Below are 9,759 nucleotides of genomic sequence, written 5' to 3'. Positions count from 1 at the left end.
GCATAACTCTTCTCTTACTGTTAAGGAAAAAACAGATGCATTAAAGAACATTAAAAAAAAAAATGGAAGATATTGGCCAGGGAGAAAACAAGGCAGATCAGCCTCCGCAGCGATATGTGGTTACGCATACTGCAAATCTGCTCACCAACTCCACTTTGGCCTGACCGCCATTTCCTGACCGCTCCAACTGACCTCAGGGTTTCCAAGTAACCGGACACTTTCAGAAGGCCTGGGGCCTGAGTGACTGGGCCCTTCTGGGACACTTGTAAAAAAGGAGTGGGAGGCGGATTGGTCAGCAAAATGCAATATGGGCCGAGCCACTGGGCTTGATGAGCAGAACAGAGGGGAATGTGGGGCCTCTATTGGGTCCAGATGCTGGGCCTCTCTGTGTAATGCCAAACATGTCCTGGAACCCAGAGGATGGGGGGGGGGGGCGACACCGGAATGCTGCCACCATGTGACAAGACATAGGGCTGGACTAAATTATCTCCCTTCCAAAACAAACAAACAAACAAACAAACAGACAGACAGACTAGCAAACTTACAGATAAATAAAATGACTTGGTTATTGCCGACAGCAATCAGCCATTCATCTTGTTTTTTTTTTGTTTTTTTTTAGTCCGCCTATCTAAAGTCCTCTGTCTTATCTTCTTTAAGTCAATATCACTTTCAAGTTTTGGTAGAGAGCAAGCAGGAGTTGCTAGAGCTTTGCAAAGACTTATGATGGTTCAACATACTGTACGTGCATTAGAGATGCATGTGGCTAACCCATATTTCTTTCCTTACATAACCCATAGTGAAGAGAAGAGCACCCCTACAGAAATAAAACTCAGAGATCTAACACATGTCTGAAAAGGCTTACATTTTGCTAAAAAAATACCATATCATTCATCAGCCAGACATTCACAAACTTCAGAACGTGTTCAATATATACAACCAATAGTTTATTTTGTTAAAATGGCCAGTGAAACCACTAAAAGCATGACGCCCAAAATCCAATCCACCAATGATTCCACAAGACACAACAGTGACATTTTGAACTTGTCTCTTTTTTGTTGGATGTACAAAACAAATTATACAGTATACAAACATACTTGGCCATCAGAGAGCAGTCACCTCTGCTCTGTAAGGTGAAGATACAAATGGCCCCCTTGCTTCCATCTTAAACAGATACATAGCATAGAAAAGCTCTTCGCAAGCATTTAATGCATTATTCATTCTTTATACGAGGGGGTCCTAGAAAATAGAAAGCCTCCCATTTTGCACCCAGTCCATGGGTTTTTCATCTGCATTTGAAGAGGAATGAGCACAATGTAAGTAAAAAGAAGTGGAGAAAAATTATATATGATTTAAAAAACAAAAACAAAACAAAAAACCTTGTGCATGACAATGGAAATGGTCTAAGTGAAACAGATCATTTCACATCATAGCGATGATCCTGCTTGCTCGCTCGTGCGTGCGTGTGTGTGTGTGTGTGTTGGGCGGGTATGGAGGGAAGGATTCAGGATCAGATATTCCCTGGATTTAGATCTTGTGTGAAATGCCAGGATGTAAATAAGGCTGCAGGAACCCAGAGAACACACAATGACACATGTAGTCAAGACATCGTGAATGTTAACCTGAGGCATTAGAAACACACTGTATGAGGGGGGCTGGAATCTTGGAGGTAACACCTCAACCAGAAATATATATAAATAATAATAATGATGATAATACAAAAACCCTCCCAGAAAAACTCGTCCAATATTATGAGATAATCTCCTTTCCATGGATCAGTCTTGTTTTCTCTCTCTCTCTCTCTCTCAAAAAAAAATAACATTCTGCCCTAAAATCAATTTCCAATTGCATGGATGGATGGATGGTTGAAGACACTCACAAGGGTGAACTCTTTGGTTGCACCAGTCCACTCCCGATGCACAACAGTGACCACGCCCTCCACATGCCCTGCATGCATTTCATGCTTCGTTAGCCACCGGTACACAGTGTGTGCTCCAGCCATATGCACCAGAGTCCATCCAAAACACACAGATGTCCACAGGGCCCAACTCCACATGAACAGCACATGGCCGCTCACACATGAAGACGACGTGCTAGTGTGGAGAAGCGGTTTAAAACAAACCAATGGTGCTTGAATGTTGACTGCTGTGGCATGCATGCATGTGTGTGTGTGTGTGTGTGTGTGTGTGTGCACACGTGTGGCTACGCTCACGGTCCTGCCATCACTTAATAGTGAGAACATACACAAAAACACCTTCTTACCTCTGTAACCCACAGGGATCTGCTTGCTTTGAATAGATTGTGGTAACGCACGTATCTCCACGAGGGGGTACGGGTGAGGTGATTTCAATTAAAACATCTTATCTGTCAACATTAAATCAACGGCTACAACAACAAAAATGGAATGCAAACCACCTGTCTGGTAGTGAAAATCTAGGCGGTGTGTGTGTGTGTGTGTCTGTGTATGATGACATGTTAATGCTAGCACATTTCATTACTCATATCATTAAATACACACATTAAACATCTCCAGAATCCGTGACTGATCCCCACAACCTTGTTTAATGTGATTCATTCAAGGTTCTGCTCGGATTTTCTTTATAAAAAAAAAAAAAGAAAAAAAAAGAGAAAAAGAAAATGACAAATGGTACCTGGACACACCATTTTTCTAAAGGCCTCAACGTCTAAATCATTCACTTTTACAGAGACACACAGATATCACCACACATAACCTCACTTAGCCTTATGCACACAATCACACACACACACACTCTCACACGCACGTCAAACAAACAAAAATAACATCTAGACTGCATAACCGTGTAAAAAAAAAAAAAAAAAGAAGAAAATGATGTGATGTGATGAATTTGGTATGTGTGGTGGGGTGGGAGGCTGCAAAGAAAGGGGTGTGTGGGGAGGGGGGGGGGGGGGGGTGTTGGATGGGAAGAGGCAATTAAGTCCAAGATGTAGAGGAGGCCCACCCTGTCCCAACCCTGGTCCTTCATAGCAAGAGGTCTGCGCGTGCTCGGTCTTCTGTGGGCTACGCCACCGGAGCGCCAGAGGAGGGAGGCGAGAGGGAGGGATGGAGGGTGGGATGGAGGGCGGGCGGTCTGGGGACGAGGGGACGGGGGGGGTGACAGTTCAGAAGACGGAGATGAGGGCGAAGACGCCGTAGAGGAGGGCGCAGGGGTACGCCACCAGCAGCTGCTGGCCCTCCATCTCCAGGGCCGAGATGAAGATCTTGGAGGCCGAGAAGCTGCACCAGCCGATGATGAGCGCCGTGATGACTATACCGAACATGCCCCTGGAGAGGGAGACAGAGACAGAGACAAAAGACGGTGTCAGGGCCTTGGGGGAGCCTCCAGAGCGTTGAGGAGGAACAGGCTATTTTCACACAACTGTCAGCTCATCACGGTGCTGATCATCCGTGACATCGGTCTTACTCACACCGAAGACCTGAGACAAACATGGCCCCCGTGGTCAAAAACAGACACTCCATATACAGTAGTTCAAACAAGCGCTTTAATCTAATACTAATTTCAAAGATCGAGAAGATTATTTTACTTTGATAAAAGAGACTACTTTGACAGCGGTCAGCTGACTTGAGTGTGATGATGATCTGTGGCATCAGTCAGAATGAAGACAAACAGGCCACGAGCATGGTCCAGTGGGTAAAGCACTCCATATAAGCCAGACAAGTGCAGAATGAATCTAATACTGGTTTAAACAGCAGGATATGCAGTAGATTTTGTTGCCAAATGCAGCAATCTCTCTACAATGAGGCCATTCTGAGGGAACAGCAATGATAGTTTGTTATTATCCAGTCTATTCCAAGCATGTTGATTTTTCCTGACTTGCTTAAAGGGATATTCCGCCATTTTTGGAAATACGCTCATTTTCCACCTCCCCTCGAGCAAAACAATCGATATTTACCTTGTTCCCGTTCATCCAGCCATTCTGTGAGTCTGGCGATACAACTTTTAGCTTCAGCCTAGCATAGATCACTGAATCGGATTAGACCATTAGCTTCTCGCCTGCTAGCTTCATGTTTAAAAGTGACTAAGATTTCTGATAATTTTCCCATTTAAAACGCGTCTCCTCTCAAGTTAGAAAGTGCAATAAGACCAACTGAAAATGAAACCTGGCGTTTTTCTAGGCTGATTCGACATGGAACTACACTCTCATCTGGCGTAATAATCAAGGCAACTTGCAAACGTACCATAGGCGCAGTGATATCGTACGCAGCATCTGAAAATAGTCCCCATAGACATCAAGCAGTAGTAGTGCCAGTAGCTGCAAGTTGCCTTGATTATTACGCCAGATGAGAATGTAGTTCCATGTCAAATCAGCCTAGAAAAACAGCAGGGTTCATTTTCAGTTGGTCTTATTGCACTTTCTAACTTGAGAGGACACACGTTTTAAATGGGAAAATTACCAGAAATATTAGTCACTTTTAAACATGAAGCTAGCAGGCGAGAAGCTAATGGTCTAATCCGATTCAATGATCTATGCTAGGCTGAAGCTAAAAGTTGTATCGCCAGACTCACAGAATGGCTGGATGAACGGGAACAAGGTAAATATCGATTGTTTTGCTCGAGGGAAGGTGGAAAATGAGCGTATTTCCAAAAATGGCGGAATATCCCTTTAAGGGTTTCTCAGATTCTTTTTAGCACAAAAATGCTATGAAAGGAGGGTAGGGGGAAATTATTTAGTGGAATACTGTGCGATATTGTCTTTTCACTGGGCCAATGACAATGACATCTATTCATATGACTTTACTGAGAGTCTCCCAATCTATTTCTGTTTTCAGACCAAAAAAACACCCGGTGCATCATTGCACTTTCACGACATGCAGTCATGGAGACCGAAGAACTTCACATTATTTGCATTTACTGTGGGATTTACTGTCGGAAGATGCTTGATGGGACCCAAGTTGTCCAAACAGTTCAATATTGGCTGCAAAAACACAACAAATAAAACGAACTCTAGGGACATAAAGTATTAATGCTTTAAATAATGTAATTGTTGCCATCACTGAAGACCAAGCCAATAACAATTAGCATTCAATCCTTTAACACACATTTAAAAAAAAAAAGAAAGATCATGAATAAATGAACAAAATCTTGCCATCTGTGCTTCTCAATCACAAATGTAAATATAGCCTCCTAGAATATTCATAACTAAGCATATAAATAAATGAACAAATGTCTGTACAGCAAGTCTGTCCTGGCAGGCAGGCAGGCAGGCACGTGTCCATGGCGCATAAGAAGGCACACTGACGGACTCTAAACCAATAAAGAAGGCCAGGCCAGAGAGAGGTCATGTGCCTCAGCTGGTCATGACCTCTTCCTGTACTCAGCCTCTGAGTGCCCATTGCACCTTTAAAGTGTGTCAATCAAACTAGCAACACACCGGTTAAGACTGAATAATTCAGTGGTACACACAGTTCAACAGCCTCCTTCAAAACTAGAAGAAACAAAGACAGACACACACACACACACACACAAAAAGACAAATCCCAACCAGGGACACTGTTGTGAGGTGTCATTGTACTTGAACTTACTGTAAGGAGAAGAGGACGCCGAAACTGGAGAGGAGGATCATGGGAAGCAGGCAGTAGCCCAGGACGCTGGAGACGCAGCCGAAAGACACGCCGGTCATGGCCATGAGGTTCAGCAGGCAGTACATGCCGAGACAGCCGATAGCACTGATGCCGTACACGTAGCCAAACTGGATCTTCCCTGACTGGACACACAGAGGGATGCACAAAAGAATATACTGTTGGCCTCAAGAGGAGCCTGTGTGCAGTTTATGCTAGGAGTACAGTCTATTGAGCACTCGTGCATGATGTATTCTTCAAGTACATACTTAATAATTAGCAGCAAATCCATGATGTTGCTGTTAAAAAAATATAGTGGCACTTCGCCAGATCATGTACAGACAGCTGTTTGACGACAGATGACGGCTTGACGACAGATTGTTCTGTGCTTTGTTCGCCTATCCCTACATGTCTATTCTCCTCCTTTGCTACTCACCAGCAGCAGCGTAGCTCCAAAGGCCAGGCAGAACACCATGGGCCCGGCCAGGTCCGTCTCGGTCATGATGCTTCCATCCGCCGCCTTCATGGGGTGCAGCACCGTCAGCGTCTTCTGCCAGATGTGGTCAAAGTTGATTCCAAGCTCTGCAAAGTAGAGACCATTGATCACTACAGGAATGGAGTTCATTACGCATGCGACAGGAGGGACTGCGTATGTCTTCTTCTGGTTTTAGCCGCAAGCCATTTATCAGAGGAACGTATTTAGGTTTGCCAAAGACTGAATGGGCTTCCAGGAGAACATGTATTAAATGGGAGGGGAAAAGTTCTTCAAATCAAATTATCCCACCCTATGCTTTACTCCAATCACTGAGTCGCATTGGCAAGTGCTATCTGAGAAGAGATAGATGACAAGATCCAAACCCGTCATTTGCATTCAATTATATGCAAACAAACCAAAGCCTGTTTTTCATTGTGCAAATGCATATGATTTCCTCTGGACAAACACACATCTAATTCAACAAAAGCCTGCATTATTGCCTACACAAATAATCACGAAAATAGAAAACAATCAGGTCATCATCTGATCCAGCTATAAAACACATCTGTAAAGTTGTATAATCATACTTCCACAAATCGGGTGTCAAAAAGAAAGCCTCACATAATAAATGACAGCTGAATATGCAGATATGTCAGTACCATATTATCCAAAATAGCCCATTGTGCTCTACAGAGTCTGGTCTTCAAAAGGACTGACATAACCGCACAGCTTTGAGGGCAAAAAGAACAAAGCAACTCGACAAGAAGACAGAAGACCCCGTTTGCAACTGTGTCTTAAAAAACCCTGAGATGGCGCAAATGAAGACGGATCCCCGTTGTCAGCGTGAGATTATTACAGAGCTCAGAGTCATTCATCAGACGAGCCGGTTCACCTCCGGTCACTTCCAGCGGGTTGACTCCCTCCTGCGTGCCGGGCCGTGCCCCAGTTAAAGGCGCACAGCTGGAGAACTGGGCCACTTGCACTTGAGCAGAGGGCAGCCACGGAGCAGAGAGGGCCCGGGCATCGGCATGGCAACAACGCACGAGGTAAACACACATCAGCACAAGACAAACAGTGGCCATTATGAGGTGGCGTCTCAGCAGAGTGTTATGGAGTTCTGGAGTCTCAGCGGAGCACAAATAAAGCTGGTGAAAGTAATGCGCTGTGAGATTCAATATCCAGTGATAAAACCTGCACCTGGGTTTAGGGCCGTGACTGAAATGAAAAGTCAGGGCCACTTTTTTCTTTGCAAACAAAGCAATCCAGGCCAAGACCTGTATTGACACTGACTTTTGCTTACATCTACAACATCAATTGGACTGTAACAACAGCAAAAGGTCAACGAGCAGAGAACAGTGTTTCCTACCATCAGCTGACATGGCAATGGTGCAATGTCCTTTATTCTGCTGTCCATGTCCATACTATTCTATCCATATATCCATACTGTTATTACAACTCTTCTAGCACTCTTGAAGGAACATCATTTGGAGGATCTCTTTCCTATTCTTTTAAGCATTTCACTAGGGATTTTGAACTCTCCAGTCATGGATAATGTTGTTTCATCAAGACCTTGCGAATCCTGATCGGACCATGCTATGCAGCACTACACCCCTGAACTCAGACACGACTCTCACCTTCCAGCAACGGTGGCTCATCTTCAAAGCTGCTACTGTACATGGACTGTGAGCTGGCGGGAGTGTATGCAGGGGTGGGCTGGAAGATCTGTCCAGTGTAGGGCTGCTGCGGCTGGGGCATCACCCCCGGGGCGGCGTAGCCCATCGGTTGGGAGTAGTCATACTGCCCGTACTGCCTGAGAAGACAAGGGGAGGGGTTGGGACAAGGTGAGCGAGGGAGGGAGAGCAGGATGATATAGACTTGCTACATACAACAGAGCTGGACTGAAGTCTGATTCAATAACACAACAATCAATATCATTACCCCGACCCTTTAACACAAAAAGTACAGTTTTCAAGATAGTCAGTGTATCTGCGGTCTCATGATGACAAAATCTTTTAAGTTACATTCTGTAAAATACATTACAAAAGAGACGTTCCCTCAACATCAATGAAAGAAGCGATCATGCCTTATTCAAAATAGACAAATGTTTTGTAAAAGTGCAGTATGCGGCAGCGGCTCATCATACTTGTTGTATTGGTCATCTGTGTTGCCATAGCCGTATCCCTGATTTTGGTCGTCGACGCTGTAGCTGGACTGGTAAAAATCCGTGTTGAAGTTGTCAAAACCTGACATTTCAATCTGTGGAAAACAAGTGCGCGAGTAATACATTAGTTGCTACTACATCTACTCACCCAGTAGGCTGAAGTAAATTGCACTGCTACTAAACATTATCAATAGCTGATCTTACATTTTGAAACAACTTGAAAATCGGCGAGCTCTCAAATCTAAGACAACAGCTTTCTTCAGAGACAGAATAGAGTTATTAAGGGCAGGTCAGGTTAAAATGCCACCAGTACCTCCAAACTGAATACGTGTCGTCCTCCAGCGCTAACGTTACTGATGGTCATTAGAAGTTAGCCTAGCTGAAATGGTTTCCATCGCCACATAACAGTAATTCAACTACCCTACCCGTACAGGTCCAGCCCATATTATCCCATACTGTTAACTTACATAGTGTTAACATAACTTATATGGTTCATCAGCTATTCGACTGGATACAGTACATACAATTAGCACCGGTTACGAAATGTGAATGGAAAAGGGAAAACGCTAACTTCAAGTTAACACTTCCAAATAGATAGCACCGTTAGCTAGCACTAGCATGTCGGTAAACATCGATTCCAAGCCAGGTAATCTACTTTGATAGCCAACACAGACCCTCAACTAGGTCCAACAAAACTGAAGTCCTTAATACTTACATAGTCACACATCTTAAAGACATTGTATTTTACAGAATGGATTTGCAGTAGTGAGAAATTATGGATGACGTGCGCTAACGCAGGTTGCATAGAATGTATTCAGTTACCCTGCCGTCTCGTGAACTAACGAGACAATCAGTTTAATGGGCAAGTATTTCATATTAATGTAGCATGTGTAATCACTTCATTTATACATATATTAGGACTGGTGTCTTTGATAGCGGAACCATCCTTTGAACTAGCAATAGCGAGCTAGCTGATTTACTTAGGAGAAGACCAACCCAATTCAACTGATGACAGCCTAGCGGACTCATTATGAGACAGCTTTAAATACTAACGTTAATGACAACGTAGTCAAACATAAACCTTTTTAGAGTACACAAACAGAAAACATACCTCTATGCAGTTCCTTCACTGCTGCACCAAAGTACTGAAATGCCGACCACCGCCAACTTTGCACGGCTCCTACTTACGTGTCAACAGAAAAGTAAAACAAAATTACTTCCGGGTGGTGGTACCACCATAGATTATGGCCAGATCAGGCTTTCATTTGTACAAATATTGCCCTCTGGAGGCAGCTTTCCGAACAACAAAAACGTACAGTGGGTGTCTCACACTGAACAATTTGCATTGCACTTGTGCACTTGTAGGCTATTAGATATTGCGAGTACATAAATGCGAACTGGAATATAGTCCATTGTGGTTTCTAAGTTAATTTAGTCTCTGAGAAGATGTTTTCATTATTTTTCATAGCATGGGAAACACCACATTGTCTTTATTCATCAGTTTCATGAGTCATGAGTCAACATTCA

At 43.8% G+C, this 9,759-nt stretch overlaps 1 protein-coding gene across 1 annotated transcript; it reads right to left on the bottom strand.

Annotated features, from left to right (window-relative positions):
- Positions 1-922: 922 nt before the first annotated feature.
- yipf5 (Yip1 domain family, member 5) lies at positions 923-9,461 on the bottom strand. Its single transcript, XM_062537020.1, has 6 exons — positions 9,344-9,461; positions 8,215-8,327; positions 7,706-7,881; positions 6,033-6,178; positions 5,561-5,742; positions 923-3,301 (listed from the first exon to the last, which is right to left on the bottom strand). The coding sequence occupies exons 2-6, from the start codon at positions 8,319-8,321 to the stop codon at positions 3,139-3,141; spliced, it is 774 nt and encodes a 257-aa protein (XP_062393004.1). The 5' UTR covers positions 8,322-8,327; positions 9,344-9,461; the 3' UTR covers positions 923-3,138.
- Between the last annotated feature and the right edge of the window lie 298 nt (positions 9,462-9,759).

This window comes from Sardina pilchardus, chromosome 5 (genome assembly GCF_963854185.1).
Source record: "Sardina pilchardus chromosome 5, fSarPil1.1, whole genome shotgun sequence".
Taxonomy (NCBI): Eukaryota; Metazoa; Chordata; class Actinopteri; order Clupeiformes; family Clupeidae; genus Sardina; species Sardina pilchardus.
This window is presented reverse-complemented; position numbering and strand designations above follow the sequence as displayed.

Excerpts from the sequence above, each read along its gene's own strand:
- yipf5 (XM_062537020.1), bottom strand. The coding sequence starts at position 8,321 with ATGTCAGGTTTTGACAACTTCAACACGGATTTTTACCAGTCCAGCTAC. Across the intron at positions 7,882-8,214 it reads ACAGATGACCAATACAACAA|GCAGTACGGGCAGTATGACT; the intron begins GTATGATGAGCC and ends TTGTCTTCTCAG. Across the intron at positions 6,179-7,705 it reads TGAGCCACCGTTGCTGGAAG|AGCTTGGAATCAACTTTGAC; the intron begins GTGAGAGTCGTG and ends TCTACTTTGCAG.